Source organism: Canis aureus, chromosome 16 (assembly GCF_053574225.1).
Source record: "Canis aureus isolate CA01 chromosome 16, VMU_Caureus_v.1.0, whole genome shotgun sequence".
Taxonomy (NCBI): Eukaryota; Metazoa; Chordata; class Mammalia; order Carnivora; family Canidae; genus Canis; species Canis aureus.
Genome location: NC_135626.1, coordinates 19,066,785 through 19,083,787, shown reverse-complemented (window position 1 = coordinate 19,083,787; position 17,003 = coordinate 19,066,785). Strand labels below are relative to the sequence as shown.

The following is a 17,003-nucleotide window of genomic DNA, read 5'->3' as shown; positions in this document are numbered from 1 at the left end:
TTCCCATGAGGAGATCCATTTCAAACCAGACCCCACTCCCTGCACCCTGTGTGTGGGATTAACAGGCATCCCAGTTTGGGGCTCTTGCTTCCCAAGCAGTTACAGTTCCCCCCTCTCAGAGGTGTCCCTGTGGGTCCCTCGTACACCCACCCTCACCCTGGAGCCTCTTGTCACCCAGTTGCTGGCCTGGCTTACATCCCCATTGCCACCATGCTTGTCCTGCTGTCAGCTGCTGTGTCAACCAGGGTTGCCAGGGAGGGCCTGCGGCTCTAGGGCAGCTCTCCCTCCCTCCTCCTGCCCTACTTGTCCAGGAAGGGACTTTCCCATTTGGTAGTCACCCAAGGGTTAGTGTAGCTCTCTGGCTGCTGGCAAACCCTCCCCCTGTCCCACTCTGACCCCAATCTTATCTTTGAATGTTCTATTTTTTATTTGTTTTAGAGTATTTTACTGTGGAGTCTAGGGGACAGTAGCCGCCGCCCCCCGTCCAGCAAAGATCCTGGGTGTAGACAAGATCCTCCACCCCTGTAGAAGCCTACATGTCTCCTGTGTCCATTTGGGAAGTAGCGTGTATTTGAGGGGTGAGCACACAACCCCGAAGCTGGTGTGTGTGTGAGTAGGTGTGTTTCTCTTAAAGCTGGGTGTGTGTGGCTGTTTGCAAACAGCAGCCAGGAGGAGCAGTTTTGGCAATGTGTGTTGATGCTACAGAGGAAGGTGACAAAATGCAGGTACCCTAGATGGCAGGTGTGTGTGGGCCTCCGTTGAAGCCTCTCCTCTGTGTCCCCTTCTGCAGATTGTGTGCTGGTGCTGCTGGGTGGGGAAGAAGGCCTGTCAGCACAGAGGGAGGTGGAAAAGAAGGAGCAGTGAGGTACAGGCCACGAGGAGATGGAGCCCAGCATAGTTGATGTGTGTTTGTTGAGTAGCTGGGTGACCCCCTAGATCAGGGGTTGCCAAACTGCCTCCTGGGCCAAATCCAGAGCACCACTGTTTCTTGTACAGCCTTGTAAACTAAGAATGGTTTTCACATTTTGAGCCAACAGAAAAAAGACTATTCTATGACACATGAAAATTATAGGATAGTCATGTTTCAGTGTCTATACTTAAAGTTTTTTTTTTTTTTTAAATTTTTATTTATTTATTTATTCATGAGAGACAGAGAGAGGCAGAGACACAGGCAGAGGGAGAAGCAGGCTCCATGCAGGAAGCCCGATGCAGGACTTGATCCCGGGACTCCAGGACCATGCCCTAGGCGGAACGCAGGCGCTAAACCACTGAGCCACCCAGGGATCCCCCTATACTTGTGAAGTTTTATTGGAATGTGGTCTCACCCATTTATTGACATACTGTCCATGGCTGTTTGGGCACCTCTTATGGCAGGTTTGAGTAGTTCTGCCACAGACCATATACCTGCAAAGCTGAAGATTATTCGCCCTCTGTTCAGGAAAAGCCTGCCAGTCCCCGCCCTAAGTACCTCAGGGCTCATGGAGACAAAGGGCAGGCTTTCTAGGAAGGTGGGGCCAGCTCCTGGGGTGATGGTGGTGGCTGTGGTGACAGCACATGCCACCAGAAGCTGGAGATCTTGTCTGAGGTGGAGTCAGGAAGCACTGGTTTCCTCCAGAAGGCACAAAGAAAACAGAGAGCCTTGAAAGGGAATGTGGGGAGAAGCCCCTTGGGTGGGGGGGTGGCGCCTGCAGGTGCTTTTAACCCCTACAGCCAGAGCTCGACCCAGCTTGGCATAAGGGATAGGGCATGGTGTGGAGCCAGGAAAACCAGACGTGACCTTATGATGCCCAGTAAACTCTACCTGGGCAGAAGAACTCACTTAATAAAGCAAAGAAGTGGGCACCAGCTCAGGCAGGGCCAGCTGGCTGAGAATAGGAAGAGGTAGCCTCAGATTGGTAAGCCTCAGCCTTACCAATCTGGCTGTGTGGTCTTGAGCAAGTTATCTACCCTCTCTGAACCTAACCTTACCGTGCATCTCAAGATGTTATGAGAATCATAAACACCTCTGTAGTTCATCCCACAGAGCACCTAGCACTGAGGAGATGCATAATAAATGCTCATTGCTTGCTCTTTCTTGACCTCCTCCTCCTCAGTTCCTCCTTTGACCTGCATTTCTCGACCCCCACACCTCACCCCACTGCTGCTCCATCTTTCTGAGGCTTTTAAGCCCAGACATACCAATGTATAGGCCAGAGACAGCCACTCCCTAAAGATTCCAGCCTGCCTCCCCACTCTTTGAGCCCACATCCTGTCTTATGGGAGGGAGGAGGGCAGGCACAGACCTTTCCTAGGACTTCTGTGAGCTTGGGCTAGGCTGGGGTTGAGTTGAAGAAGTGTGGGCCTCATGAGAAGACAGGCAGTGGTCAGCCCCAGGGCGCAGCCCTGCCCTGCTCTGCCCTGCCCTGGCCAGACCTGTCTTCTTTCTCAGACTCTCTGCCCTGGGCTACTTTAGCTGGATGTAAGGCCCTGCAGCCTGCCTTCTCTCATGGTCCCCACCCTGAGAAATTCTGATTTGATTGATCTGAGGTAGAGCTCGGGCATCAGGATCCTTTTTAAAAGCCCCCCAGCCAGGGTTAAGAACCACTGATCTAAATAAATCAGCCAAACACACTCATTTTACAAATGTGAAACCAGACCTCAGGAGAGGGGTTGGGACTGGCCCAAGGTCATGGGGTTTCCAATGACCAGGCCTGACCCTTCCTTCACTATGTTGTCCGACTGGGAGGTGGTGGAGAGAAGCCCTCCAGAATGTGGCTGACTTCTCCTGGGAAGGGGGTATTTCTCATTTCCTAGTGCTGAGATAAGAAGAGGCTGGGCCCAGGACTGGTCCACAGACCAAACCAGTATACCCTATGGACAAAGCTGTCTTTTGGATCTCCATGGAAGCCCCAGAAAGCTGCCCAATCCAGGCTCTCATTGCCTCAGCTCCACCTGTGCCTCCCAGAATTTCCAACTATTGTCACCCAAGTCTTGCTGCCCCTCTTCCTCAGGCCCAGCTGTGGGCAGAGGGCAGAGAGGAACACCTGGCAGGTGTTCCCTTGCCAAACAGGGGCATGTGGGCTCCCCGCCTGGGCTGCCAGAGAAACTCCCTTGCTCTTCCCCTCTCTTTCTTTCCCTAGCTGCTCCCCTGGCCTCAGAGGGGTGTGCAGGGGTCTGCATCACCATCCACTGGGCTCTGGGGTTGTGACCAGTCCCAGGGAAGCATCAGTGAAGGATCCTGGCCTTTTACTTATCTGGCAGTCAGGGAAGTGGGGGTGGGGGATGCCCCTGCACCCACATACCAGACATCTGAGTTCTGCAAATGGACCTGGAGAGCTAGCAGCACTGACAGGGCACTTACTGACTTTATTGACCCATCCTGTGCTCTCGGACCAGAAGACTAAATAAACCACAAAGTGTGGGTTTGCTTCCTGGGCTTTCTTTAACCCAGGCCTTCACCGGAATTCAGCCTGGAGCTGCCCTGGTTTCTTGCACATGGCCCACAAACAGGCGCTGAAGCCCCAGGCATTTCCACTCCTGACTGACTAGGGTGAGTGTGGACAACTCTTGGTGTCAGCCGGTACAGGTTTCTAAGTATAGACCCCATGCAGCCCCGTGGCTGCTGGTAAGTCCCAGGATACCATACCGTCTGACAGCATCCTGGCCTCTAACACCAGGTGCTGAGGGGAGGGGAGAGCTGTGTTCCTCGGCCCAGCCCCGCCTCCTGCCTGAGAGAACAAAACCGGTATTTGAACACCATAGGCCAGGAGTGACCTCAGCACTCAACCAACCCTACTGTTTAATTATTATCAAGAAGAGTAACTTCCCATCACCGGGAGAACATATGCGGTGACCTGAAGGATGTGGGGGGGGGGGGGGGGGGCCGAGGAGCTCTTGCTCTGTCCCAGGTCCTTGCTGCCCTATTCTGTGCTGGTGCTAATGGAAGTCTTGTGAGAGCCGGGGCTTGACATACCCTGCTCTACCGTGTCCTAGTTCACGTTTTGTTTTTAGACAGCAGCTGGGATGGAATGGGCAGGAATTCTCCTCAAAGCAGTATGGACTATCAGTCTCCCTGCCCTGAGCTCCAGGGTCTGAGTCCTTGTCTTTGAGACAGAGCAGCTTCACCTGCAGGGTAGTCGGTGGGCGTGTGGGGTCACCTGCAGCAGTTGGTGAAACTCATTTCCTAGTGTGCTTTCAGTTTAGGGATGATCCAGGGAAGTTGTTGCACATGGCTTAAAAGAACTTCCTAACTCAGACTTGGCTGGGCCCTTCTGTGTGGGTGGGCAGGTCACGTCAATATGTGAGGCTTGGGGGTGTCGAGTTGCTTGGGGCCATGGCTTGAGATAGCAGGGCCACTCCCCAGGCCTGACTGATGTCTAGCTGAAGGTCCAGCTCAGAGCTGGGGGTGTGCCTTTTCTTTGTATACCAGTTCCCCTGACTCCAGCATGATTGCTTTATGCGCTTTCCCACCTCGACTGAATTAATTTTAGGTCTGAAATCACTTGTAGGTATTGAAAGGCTGGGGTACTTTGTTTTTCTGGTGGGGTTCTAGGGCCAGCATGGACACCTCACAGAGAAGGCCTGGCCACCCCATGCTCTGTTCCCCAGGGCATTTACTTCTGGGCTGCCTCCCCTCCTCATGTGCCTACAGAAATAAAGCTTTAGAAGTTGCTAATCAGACAGTAGTTGGGAAGGTGTTACATTCTTCACATAGGGTCTCCTTGCTGGGGACTCCTTGTAACTCTCAGATGTGACTGTTGGTCTGCACAGTTTTGTATTAGTTGCTACCCTATAAAAATCAGCTATTTTACTTATTTTAAGATTTTATTTATTTATTGAGAAAGAATATAAGCAAGGGGAGGGACAGAGGGAGAAGAAGACCCCCCCTCCAGCAGGAACCCTGAGATCATGACCTCAGGTAATGTCAGACGCCTGACTCAGCTACCCAGGCACCCCCAAATAAGCTAAAGTAAAGATCCAGATTTTTTTCAATTTTTTCATTTTAATTTTCTTTTCTTTTTCTTTTTCTTTTTTTTAAAGAGATGGGGAGAGAGAAGCGGGGAGGGAAAGGAGGGAGAGACTCTTAAGCAGGCTCCATGCTCAGCACAGAGCCCAGCACGGGGCTCAGTCTCACAACCCTGAGATCAAGACCTGAGCTGAAATCAAGAGCCGGGTGCCCAATCAACTGAGCCACCCCAGCGCCCCCAGATTTCTCTATGTGAGATCTGGCAACCCTTCATTGCCTCACCTCAGAACCCCAACACTGAGTGCAGGCAAAGAGTGGGTTTCTGATTAGCATCATCCTTGCTGCTGTGGCTTTCTTGCTGTCCAGTAAAGAAGAAAAGTGTCTCTACTACTTCTATCTCTAATAAAAGGTAGATCAAGTGGGCTACATCCCCTACTGGTCTCATTTCCCACGGCCTGGCCCTGAGGCTTATGTATTTGAGACCCTTACTCTCCCAAGTAACTTGCTGACTGGTGGATAGCTTTTTTGACCACAGCTTTTAGGTAGAGTGGGGTAGTCCCTCTCTCCAGTTCAGTGATCCAACCCTGTAGGAGAGGAGGGGTTAGGGAATGGAAGGGGCAGTCAGAAATGATGACATGTTGTGCTAGCGCTCTCATTTCATGGATGGATGTACACAGTTCACACTCCGGAAAGCAGGCTTGTCCGGGGAGAGGGGGGGCAGCTCCGATCTAAGTGGGACCCTGGATTGGCTCTTTTGTCCCAGTACACCCACCCGCCCCCGTTATGTCTTGCCAACCTCTGGTTTGAATTGGTGCATAAAAAGGGCAGAGGAAGAGAGGGAAGGTGGCCCCTGCTGCCTTGTTCTGTGTGCTGGGCTGATGCATGAAGCTTCATGGCAGTGGTAGAAACTTCCCAGCTAATTTGAAACGTTAAGGGAAATACCTTTTTTCTTCATTGTTTTTTTAAAAGGAAATGGATTTAAACATATTCTTTTCCTTTTCTAGGAGGTTGCTTCACTTGATGAAGAACAAAGACTTTCTATTACACAGTATAGTTTTTTTTTTTTTTTTCAGAAAGCAGGTAGAAATTAATTCATTTAATTTACTTTGAAAAAATTAATCTATTAATTGCTTCCCAAGGCTTTGGCATGTTGAGGAATGTCAGTGAGAAATAGTTGAAGGAGCCTTGCAATCCACACACATGGGTTTCAGGTCTGGCCCATAGTTCGGTAGCTTGCCCTGCCTGAGGACTCCGAGGCCTGGGAAGGTGCGCCCCACTGCCTGCCTTTGCTGAATCGTGCTGAACAGAGAGAGCATACAAAGCACTGGGCACATCGTACTGGGCAGATGGTTTGTCGTAATAAACGTACTTATTATGTTTGAGAACTGGAAACTTGGTGTGGGTGGGGAGGAAAAGAATAGAAAGACAGAAAGGAAGGCAGAAAATCCCTATTTGCATTATAATTAGATTGGGGCTTGGGCTTCTAGGCTGGTTTCAGAATCTCTTTTCTGGGGGAACTGCTGAGTCATCACAGCCTGGGGGTGGTGGTGTGGAAATGCTCCTTTGGTGAGAAGAGGGGACACTACAGGGAAAGGTGGCGGGGTCATTTTGTGCAGTTGTGTAAAGGTCAGCATCACTTCCATTCGTTCTTGACAGTATTGCCAAATTAGTTTCCATAGTAGAAGGAGGGAAAAAGATGTCAAAACTGCGTTTGATGAAGAATGTCATGGTAGCCAATAAAGGAAGATGCATGGATCGAACAAAAGCTGCTGCCTGGAGACATTTATCTGACCAGCCTCCCGTCTGTACTGTTCTTATCAGCAGTTTCCTGTGACACTGTAGTTTGATCATATGGAAGGATTTCTGACAACCAAGGGTTTGTCCAGCCAATGATGAGCTAGCTTCTTGGTGCTTTTTCATGCCTATTTTTCCAAATTTCGAGGTGAATCATTCTAAACAGCTCTGAGATTCTTGTCCACAACCCTGGAGATCGAAGAATATACAGACAAGACACAAAGGTGCAGGGGTGGGGTGGGGTGGGATCTGGCCTGACCCCAGGCCTCAGCTGTGGCCTTCCACCACCAGGATCTCAAATCCCGCAGCCCATTGCTCTAAGGACTAAAGCCAGTATCTCCATCAGGTTCTGTTTTGACACCTGAGTCTAAGATCTATACCAGCATGAATTGACAAAAACTTTTCTAAAATAAAATTGCACAGCTTGCTGAAATCAATGAAAATCAGCTTAGCTTCTGAACTACAAGCTTTATATGAATCATTTAATGTGGGATGCCTGGCCTTCCCTGATAGAGAAAATCTGGGAAATATTGAAAGGCGCCAAAGAAGAGGAAAAAGAACCTAATCCCCAATCTCATCCTCCTCACCCCTCATCAGGTAGCTCTTTGAGTTTTCTCTGTGCTAGGCCATATCATACTGCTTTGCAATGACTTGTTTTTATGTCAATCACCTGCAAGCCTCTTGAGACCAGAGACCTGTCCCTTCTCTCTGTGTTTACCCCGGACTTGATATCACATATGGCTCAAAGCAATCAGCCAAGGTGGGGGGTGGGGGGGTTCCTTTTTCCTTTATTATTATTTTTTAAGATTTTATTTATTTATTTATTCATAAGAGAGACACAGAGTCAGAGGCATAGGCAGAGGGAGCAAGCTCCTTGTGGGGAGCCTGACGTGGGACTTGATCCCAGGACTCCGGGATCACAACTGGAGCCAAAGGCCCAACCACTGAGCCACCCAGGTGCCCCTCCTTCCTTGATGAGAAGAAGGAACACAAGCTTCGAAGTCAGGCCCTGATTCAAATATTCACTCTCTCTATTAGTTTTCTGTTGCTGTATCACAACCACAAACAGAGCAACTTGAAACATCCCCCATTTATTAGCTCACTGTTCTGTAGGAGGAGAACTGGATAGAGGAGCTCAGGTGGGCTCAGCTAGCTTTTCCCTGCATAGGATCTCACCGGGCCCAAGAATATTAGGTGTCAGCAAGCCTGGCCTCTTACCTGGAAGCTTTGGGAAGAAGCAATGTCTAGGTGCGTTCAGGTTGTTGGCAGAAGCCAGTTCCTTTTGGGTAGGTCTGAGGCTCCCTTTACCTTGCTGGTCAGCCAGGGACCACTCTCTCTGCTAGAAGCCACCTGCATCCCTTCTCACCTGGCCCCTCCATTCCTCCAGAGGCCACATGGAGCCCTTGTGACACTTGAGTCTCTCTCTTCCTCTCTGCTACCTTGAACCCTTGAAAGGTTTTTGAGAATTAAAACCTTTAATTACAATTAAAACCTTTAATTAATTAATTACAGCAAGGTATAAGGGCCTATACGGGGCTCGGTGAGGGTTCATTCGTTTTAATCCTTCTCTTGTTGAGCCAATTTTATTTGGAATCTATCTTGTCTAATTCAGGTATAACAAAGTGGTAAAGGGCCATCTTTATCTGAAGTTCTTGTCATTCTAAAAAGTTGTCATGATTCATCATTTTTCTGTGCAGAGGCATGAAAAGAAACAAGTGGGCAATGTGCCCTCATTGTAACTTCACTGTTTTTCCTTTCTTTTCCTTCCCCCACCCCGACCCTGAAGCTTTGGTATCTTGGCCTCAGCTGCTGTCTCTGGTAGCGCTGGGGGTGGGGGTGAGAGCTGGCGGCCTGTGTCCTCTGACAAGTGGCAGCTTCTGGTCGGAGGCTGGCCTGCCGGCACCTGGCCCCTGCCAGTCAGCGGAGGAGCCCAGCCCTGGCCACGGAGAGGATGAGGAGGGCGCCAGGGCCGGCCTGACTACTCACTGCTATCTGCCTGTCCCTTCTGTGCTTCCTCAGGAGATCCTCAGCGAGCTCACACTGGATGCCCTGCTGGACATGAACGAGGTCAAGGTGAAGGAGACGCTTCGGCGCTACGGGGCCAACACCGAGGAGTGTGGCCGCCTGCAGTATGCACTTGCCTGCCTGCGGAAAGTGACAGGTCTGGGTAGGTAGGACCAGCGTCCCCGGTGCTGATGGCAACCCCATCAGCTTCCTGTCCCTACACTTGGGCTGGGACATCAGCCTTCTCCAGGCCTGTCCTGGTTCCCTGGGGCCCCTGATGGGGGTGGGGCAGGTGTAGCCCAGGGCTTGTGGGACAGCTTGGAAAGGCCAGAGAGTGTGTGGATTGCCCTGACTTGAGATATAGGGTTTGCATCCTGACTGGTCAAGCTAGGAAAGCTTTTGCCATGGTCAGAGGCCCTATACCGGGCCACTAGGTGGGCCCTGTGGGATTTCCCCTCTTTGGAGCACATCTGTTGGGCTCTGAACCCTCCTGAGGCTCCCTGCATTCCAGCCCCATGCTCACCCTGGCTCACCCCCAGCCTATTCCCTACCTTTTCCTGTTCCCACTGGATGCTGGGCTATCTGCTCAGAAGGCAGTAGCATGATGAGAGAAATTGTATGGTGTTTCAGCTGTGAGCATGGACATGGCCGCCCCAGGCAAAGTGTGTAATCCTGGCATTAGAATGAGCTCCTCAGGAATTATTTGCAGGCTTTCTAAATCTTGTCTTAAACAGCTTCAACTGCTGTGATTTAATATTCCCACTACCATGCCAATAAGGCTTTAAAATGAGCCTAAAGAATAGAATTAGTTCTGTTTTTTTTTTTTTTTTTAAAGATTTTATTTATTCATGAGAGACCAAGAGAAAGGCAGAGACATAGGCAGAGGGAGGAGAAGCAGGCTCCATGCAGGGAGCCCCATGCGGGACGCGATCCTGCATCCCGGGATCACACCCTGCACTGAAGGCAGATGTTCAACCGCTGAGCCACCCAGGCGTAGCAGTCCTGTTTTTGTTTTTTGTTTTTTGTTTTTTGTTTTTTTTTGTTTAAGATTTTATCCATTTATTCATGAGAGACACAGAGAGAGAGGTAGAGAGACAGGCAGAGGGAGAAGCAGGGTCCCTGTGGGGAGCCTGATGTGGGACTTAATCCCAGGACCCCAGGATCAGGTCCTGAACCGAAGGCAGTTGCTCAACCACTGAGCCACCCAGGTGTCCCCAGTCCTGTTTTTAATTATCTGAGCCACCTATCTTATTTCTGACTGCCTGTGGCTTCAGGAAGCTATCGAGGTTTATGCTCTGCTTGATTTTTTTCCCCCCAGAGGGGAGTGGGCTTTATTTCTTCCTGGGCCCTACTGTCCCCCAAGTCCTCTGAACACAGTGTGGAGAGCTTCACTCAGTTCAGAAGACCTTGACAGGCCAGGCCTTCCAGCAGGTACCAAAGAAACATGAGAGAGATGTAGTCCTCCTTCTCATCCCCACGTTTTACAGAGAAGGCTGGAGACTGAGCCCAGAGAGAGGATAGGGCTTTGCCGAGGACACACAACAGTGGGTGGCAGAGCTGGAATTCCAGCCTCAGTCTTTGTTGATGGCTAGGCTGTGTCTACACTGTGGAAATTTAGAAGTACTTGCCACCCAAGCTGGGATTGGGGGTAACTAGTCAGCCCTCCCTCCTTATACCTGAATTGTAAGGAATGTGGAAAAGCCAGCTGTCAAGTGGTGGTGACCTATTTGTGTTAGGAAGGTGACTGCCCATCCTGGGTGCCAAGCTAGGGAGATCACCAGCTCATTAAGCACTAATTTATTAAACCAGGCACTTGCCATGTGTGTGGCAATACCTTTTTAAGTGGTGGTGTTGAGCGCCTATTGTAGCTAGAGCATCGGAGGCATTGGGTGAATTGTCTGGGGTCCCACATTCGGCACTCGGCAGAGCTGGGTTTCTTCCTCAGAGGGTGATTTTCTGCTCTGCCCTGGAGGAGGCTTCTGGGGAGGAGGGGATCTTTTCCACATCCTTCTCATCTGGTCTCAGCTTGTACCCTATGCTTGGGTACCAGCTTGGGTACCCCTATGTCCCCAAGAGGGTCCTGGCCACACCCAACCCAAATGGGTCTGCCGAGCGGTGACCATGCTTCAGGGGCATCTGCTGGGAACTGAGTGGGTACCGCCATCACCGTGCCTCTCAGATCATGCCATCAGAGAGTCTGTTGCAACTAACAGGGCTTGGTGAGAGCAGTTTATTTGCAGTAAAGATGGATGGTGGAATCCATCTGCCTGGGCCTAGCACTCTTAGAATCCATGGGACCTTTGTTACCTAACTCCTCTGTGCCTCAGTTTCCTCATCTGTACAATGAAGGTAATAACATTTTCTCATAGTGTTGTTGTGAGGATGAAATGGGTGAAGGTCCAGTGCTTAGGCGAAAGCCTGGGATATATTAGTGCTCTTTTCAGTATTGGGCTTGCAGGGTCATGGAAAATGTTGAATACATTGACATTGTGGCCGCTGGTCTTAAGAAAGGTAAGGGATAGTTTTCTGTGCCTGTGGCTAGTGAACAGGAGAGACTATTTCTGCCCATGCTTCCTGTCCCTCATCCGTAGCACACATCACTAACTGCTCCCAGGCTCTTCCTACTGATTGACTCCAGGTCATCTTCAAGAGCCACTGCCGGTTAACTGGTATTGGCATGTGTGTCAAGACCCATCTGCCACTTCTGTGCTGGTTCAGAGTGATGCTGATCAAATGGGCAACTGGAAGAGTTTGCGATTTGTTTACTTGGGTGGCAGACTTGCCCATGGGTTGTGGAACTCACTCTTTGCTCCCCTCAGTAAGAGACAGGCCAGTGCATCCTAGTAGATGAGTTTCTGAGTTACAGTGGTGGCTGCAGTTCTACAAGAGCAAATGCAAGGCACGCACAGGCTGAGTAACTCCCTCTGTAGAACTGGCTCCTGAAAAGAAAGTCCTGATGCCAGGGAGTAGGAGGGAGGGTGTGTACAAAGAGCCCCTGGGAGTCGGGAAGGACAGTTTCTCCCCACCATCCCTGATAAATGGCTGTATGGGCTGGGCTTGAACACCTCTGACCCTAGGGAGCTCTGCAGCTCTCCAGGCTGTGTCGTATTTGTAGGCTGTTCAACATGGACAGCCCTGTGGGAGGAGGCCCAGTGCTGTGGTTGGTACTGAGGGCTCTGTTCCCGGCCCACTTCTCGCTTAGCCGCCGGACCTCTGCAGTGTCTGTGGCCTCTCTGATGTGATGGGAAGACTGAGCAAGATGGGGAACAAAGTAGATGACTCCGATGTGGAAGTTCATTTGGTCTTGAATCAAAAGCTACCTTCTCGTACCTTCCACTCATTGATAAAACCGGGAGGGAGGTGTCTTTTCCTTTCCTGCAGTGGGGTCTCTATAGACAGGCTCATTTCTCCCTGCCCCCAGCCCTTTGGTGTCTCCCCAAGCCTTCTAAGCTCCAACCTGAAGTCCTTAGGGAGGCCTTCAGGACCCCTCCTGAGCTGGCCCCAGAGGGGCTGACCAGCCCACTTCATCTCTTGCATCTCTTGGGCTCGTCCTGACCTTGACCTCTCAAGGCACAGGGAACTCTTCATAGTCACCAGATGGTGCCATGTGCTCCCTGCCTTTGCACATGCTGTTCCCTCTGCTTGGTGCACCTGCTTTGCTGCCCTCTCCTGCTGGCTCAGCTCGGGTGCCACTTCCTCTGGGAAGCCCTGGACCTCCAGGCTAGTTTGGGTCCCCCTCCTCTGTGCTCCCTTGGGGCCCAGGCAACTCTGTCTTGGCATGGTACTGTCACCTTCCTTGGACTCTTGGAGCACAATGGATGCCTTTTCCAAGGTCTGACACCCGGCCTCCAGTATATGCTTGAAAGAATGGACAGACTAGACTGTTGAGTCGGAACTGCCCCATGGTCTTAGGGGTCTTCTGTGTGGGAAGCCAAAAGTCATGGGCTCCTCTCAGAAGGAAGTGGCTATTGATCCTCTTTTATCTATCTATCTATCTATCTATCTATCTATCTATCTATCTATCTATCTATCTATTTTCTATCTATTTTAACCGGATTTCTTTCCTAGCAAATTTCCAGGGCAGATTACTACTGAAAGTTGGTACGCTCCTCTCCTGGTGCCTGAATTTTCTTGATGTAGTCATTCCCTTTAAGCACCCCAGCTTCCCCTTCCTGACTCCTAAAGATCAGTTACCACTTCCCTCTCTGAGGTCACCCATTTTTGGGTTGGGTTTCCCGCGTTGCTCCCCACCGACCTGGCAGCAAGAATTCTGGACAAGCCATTCTCTCTCTGGGCCTCATTTCACCTCCATAAAATGGGGACAGTAATACCTGTGCCGGTGCCCTCACAGTCACAGGTGACATGGGTGATATGTGTGTGTGAGAAGCCTGTATGAAGGCTGGTAGTCAAAGCCTGCTGTTAAGGAAATGTGCACCCCTGAACAAAGTGTTACCATCTCTGGGTGCTGACCCACCTCCCTCTAGCTCCCATCATCTGTGACTCGACTTCTTGGCCCACAGGAGGGGAGCACAAAGAAGACTCAGGCTGGAGTTCGTTGGATGCCCGGCGGGAAAGTGGCTCTGGGTCTTCGGTGGATACCCCATCGCCAGCCAGCCTGCCCTGGCCCCCAGGGAGTGCCCAGCTGGGCAGAATGGGCAGCGGTGCCCAGGGCCCACGCTCCGTGTCCGTGTCAGCTCTGCCCACCTCAGACTCCCTGCCCCCTGGCCCCTGCGAGGGCCTCTCGGACACCTGTATCCTCCTGCACACCAGTGGTCGGCTGACTCCCCGGGCCCTGCACAGCTTCATCACCCCCCCAACCACACCCCAACTGCGAAGGCACACCAAGCTGAAGCCTCCGCGGACACCACCCCCGCCCAGCCGCAAGGTCTTTCAGCTGCTGCCCAGCTTCCCCACACTCACCCGGAGCAAGTCCCATGAGTCACAGTTGGGGAACCGCATTGATGAGGTCTCCCCGATGAGGTGAGTGCTCAGTTTGCCGTCCCCTGAAAGTTCTGTCTGTGGTTTTCCCATTATAAAGGTAATATGGGCTTTATTTTAAAAGGACAAATAAAATCAGTCAATGTAGAAGGGTGCAGAGTGGGGATGCCAAGGTGGCTCAATCAGTTAAGCGTCTGCCTTGGGCTCAGGTCATGATCCTGGGGCCCTGGGATGGAAACCTGCATCTGGCTCTTTGCTCAATGGGGAGTCTGCTTCTCCCTCTCCCTCTCCCCTACCCCCTATTCATGCTCTGTCTCTCACTCACTTTTTCTCTCTCAAATAAATAAAATGAAATCTTTAAAAAAAAAAAAAAAAAGTGTGCACAGTGAAAAGCACCTGTGTCTCTCAGTTCACTTCTCCAGGCTTCATTACTAGGTTCTTTCTGGACACACACACACACACAGAATGGTACCATGCATCAGTCAGGATAGACTACATTATGCTGCAGTAACAAATAACCCCTAATTCTCTGAGTCTTAAAACGACAGAGATTTATTTCTTGCTCATGCCACCTGTCCATTGTGGGTTGGTCTCATTCCAGGTCCCAGGCTGACAGAGCAGACACTTTCTCAAACATTATCTGGAAAATTCCACTAGGGCAGAGGAAGAAAGAATTTTAGATGTTACACACTAGTGATTAGATGCTGTTTCCTGGAAATTCCACTCACCATCACGGCCCTACCCAAAGGAACCAAGAAATGTAATTCTCCCATATGCCCAAATGGGGAGAACTGAAATATATGACTGAAACCTCTAATGATTGTCAAATACCATGTAGTCTTTTCTAGACTCTATTTTCTTTCCTCCAAAGATTTATTCATTTATTTGAGAGAGCATGCAAGCATGAATGGGGGGAAGGGCAGAGGGAGAAGGAGAGAGAGAATCTTCAGACTCCCTGCTGAGTGCGGAGCCTGACATAGGGCTCGATCTCATGACCCTGAGATCATGACCTGAGCTGAAATCAAGAGTTGAATGCTCAACCAATTTAGCCACCCAGGTACCCCTAACCAATGTTTTTCAACTTACTTTATATCTGAGAACTTTATGTACATATATCTTAAAATATCTTTTTTATGTTAAAAAAAATTTTAATCTACTGAAATGGGTATTAACAGTCACATGTCTCAAGATGTAGAAGCCTTGTGGCTCCTGTAGTTTGTAGGGGGCAGACAGTGTGAGTTACCCTCACCATTTTTCCTGTCACCCCATTCTCCTTGGGGAGCCAACCAGGTTATCAATTTTGTATATACCTATAATTATTCAAACTACTTCATCTTTTTTTTTAACTACCTCACCTTTTTAAAAAAAATTATTTGAGAGAGAGTGAGAGCACAAGCAAGGAGGAGCATCAGAGGGAGAGGGAGAGGCAGACTCCCTGCTGAGCAGAGAGTGATGTGGGGCTCCATCCCAGGACTCCTGGATCATGACCTGAGCTGAAAGCAGACACGTAATCGATTGAGCCACCCAAGCGCCCTCAAACTACCTCCTATTCTTAACCTTTTCATATCATTGCAGTGTATAGTTTACCTACCCTCTCCCTTCTTGATGGACCTTCAGGTCATTGTCAGTTTTGCTATTACAAAAATTGCCCTTGTCGGCAGCGCACAGGGGAAGAAGGGGGGAGTTTTCTTTGGATGCCTTCTACTTTCTTGTACCTCTGAGGGTTGGGGAACTCGGCTTTTCTCCGGACATGGGCTCTTCTTTTCAAGTGTGTAGCTCCAGTGTCCATTAGGGGTAACTTCTAGCCCTTTCCATTGAGGAATTGTCTCCATAGTCACGTAGCCAACCTTACCCCATGCTCGGGGGGCTCAAAGTCCTTACCTGAGCACATTACCCAGTCCCTCCCAAGAGGGGATATCCTGGGGGACATGCTGAACCAGCATGGTGCCATCCCACTTTCTCTCTCTTTTGTCTCCTGCAGGTTTGGTAAGAGTGATTCATTTTCATCCCCTCTGCCGCCTGGGAGTCGTGTTTGTGTTGCTGTCCCCATCTGGGGTGGATTTCTTTGAACCTGTCCCAGTCCACTTGGCCTTTTCACCATTCAGAAGCAGAGGTGCTGGGAACCACCTCAGGAAGTAGCTCTAAGACAGGTGACCTTAGGATGATGTGAGGTGGCCTCAGACCAGCCAGGAGCTGCTCTCTGCGAAGCAGAGAACCTGGAGAGCATCCTGGGCTGCAGGCAGTACCTACTCAGGCCCAGTCTGTACCTCGTCATCCCCACAGGTGACTTCTGGCAGGGAGCCTTGCCTGCTGGGCTGCCATGATAACCAAGAGGTATGCACCATATGTCTGGTGTAGGTGGATTTTAGCTGTCCACAGAACCCAGCTGATGTCTTGGGACCTCTCTTTTTAGGGGACAGGCAACCTTGCCAGCAGGAATGTAGCTTGGCTCTGAATGAGGCCCCAAGAGATCGGAGGATGTGAATGAGAATTCCCCTTTAAGAGGGGAGACCCACGTGGCCCCTGATCCCTTTATCCACCCATCCACCTCCAGGTCAGAAGTGGGGTCTTGCACTCGGCTGTTGTGAAAGGGCTTCTCACTCCTGAGTCAGAGTGGAGGGAAACTACCATGCCTTTGGGGTCTGCTTTGAATTGTCTCAGTGGAAATGCAGAGACGTCTGATTTTTGCCTGAGCAAAATAGCAGTTTATTTTTTGTCCTGTCCTGAGCTGGCTAAGCAGAGTGACAAAGCTGTCAGCAGGGTCTTAGTGACAAGGTAGGGGGCAGTGGGTTAGGGGGATAATAGGCTGTAGCTCTGCCAAAATGAAGCTGGCTGCAGGACCACCAGAGAGGCATAGAGTGAGCGAGGAGGGAGGCTGCACTGTCCCTTCCCCAGGGCACAAGGCGAAAACTTCAGGGCCCTTACCAGAGCCTTGGAGGAGAATCCATCATCAGCATCCTTAGGACAGCCCAGTCCCCACATCCTCCCAGTTGCTGTGGGACTGCTTGCCTAGCTTGCCAGGAGGCAGGACAAAGTCTTCAGGGCGAGTATTTCATCTAGATGAGGGGTGCTTGATGCCTGGCCCTTGTGCCCTCTCACCTGCCTCGTATCTCTCACCCACAGCCGACATTACAAGTCCACTACAGGTTGTATATATGGTCGAAATCTCATTTTTCCTACAGTCTGTTTCTCTTAGGCTGGCAGCCTAATCCCTTTTACACCCATGTACTTTGATGGCCTTGGCTGTTCACAGTGAAGTGGGTCCCAGGAGGGAGGCAGGACAAGTCAGTCCCAGAGCAGATATGCCAGAGAGAACTGTGGT

At 50.6% G+C, this 17,003-nt stretch overlaps 1 protein-coding gene across 2 annotated transcripts in view; it reads left to right on the top strand.

Annotated features, from left to right (window-relative positions):
- Window positions 1-17,003, top strand: part of KSR1 (kinase suppressor of ras 1) — a 154,784-nt gene that overhangs the window by 100,007 nt on the left and 37,774 nt on the right. For both annotated transcript variants that reach the window (XM_077852072.1, XM_077852071.1), the window contains exons 3-5: window positions 8,759-8,906; window positions 13,264-13,723; window positions 15,663-15,667. In XM_077852072.1, the coding sequence (XP_077708198.1) occupies window positions 8,759-8,906; window positions 13,264-13,723; window positions 15,663-15,667 (613 nt within the window). The remainder of the gene's footprint in view (window positions 1-8,758; window positions 8,907-13,263; window positions 13,724-15,662; window positions 15,668-17,003) is intronic.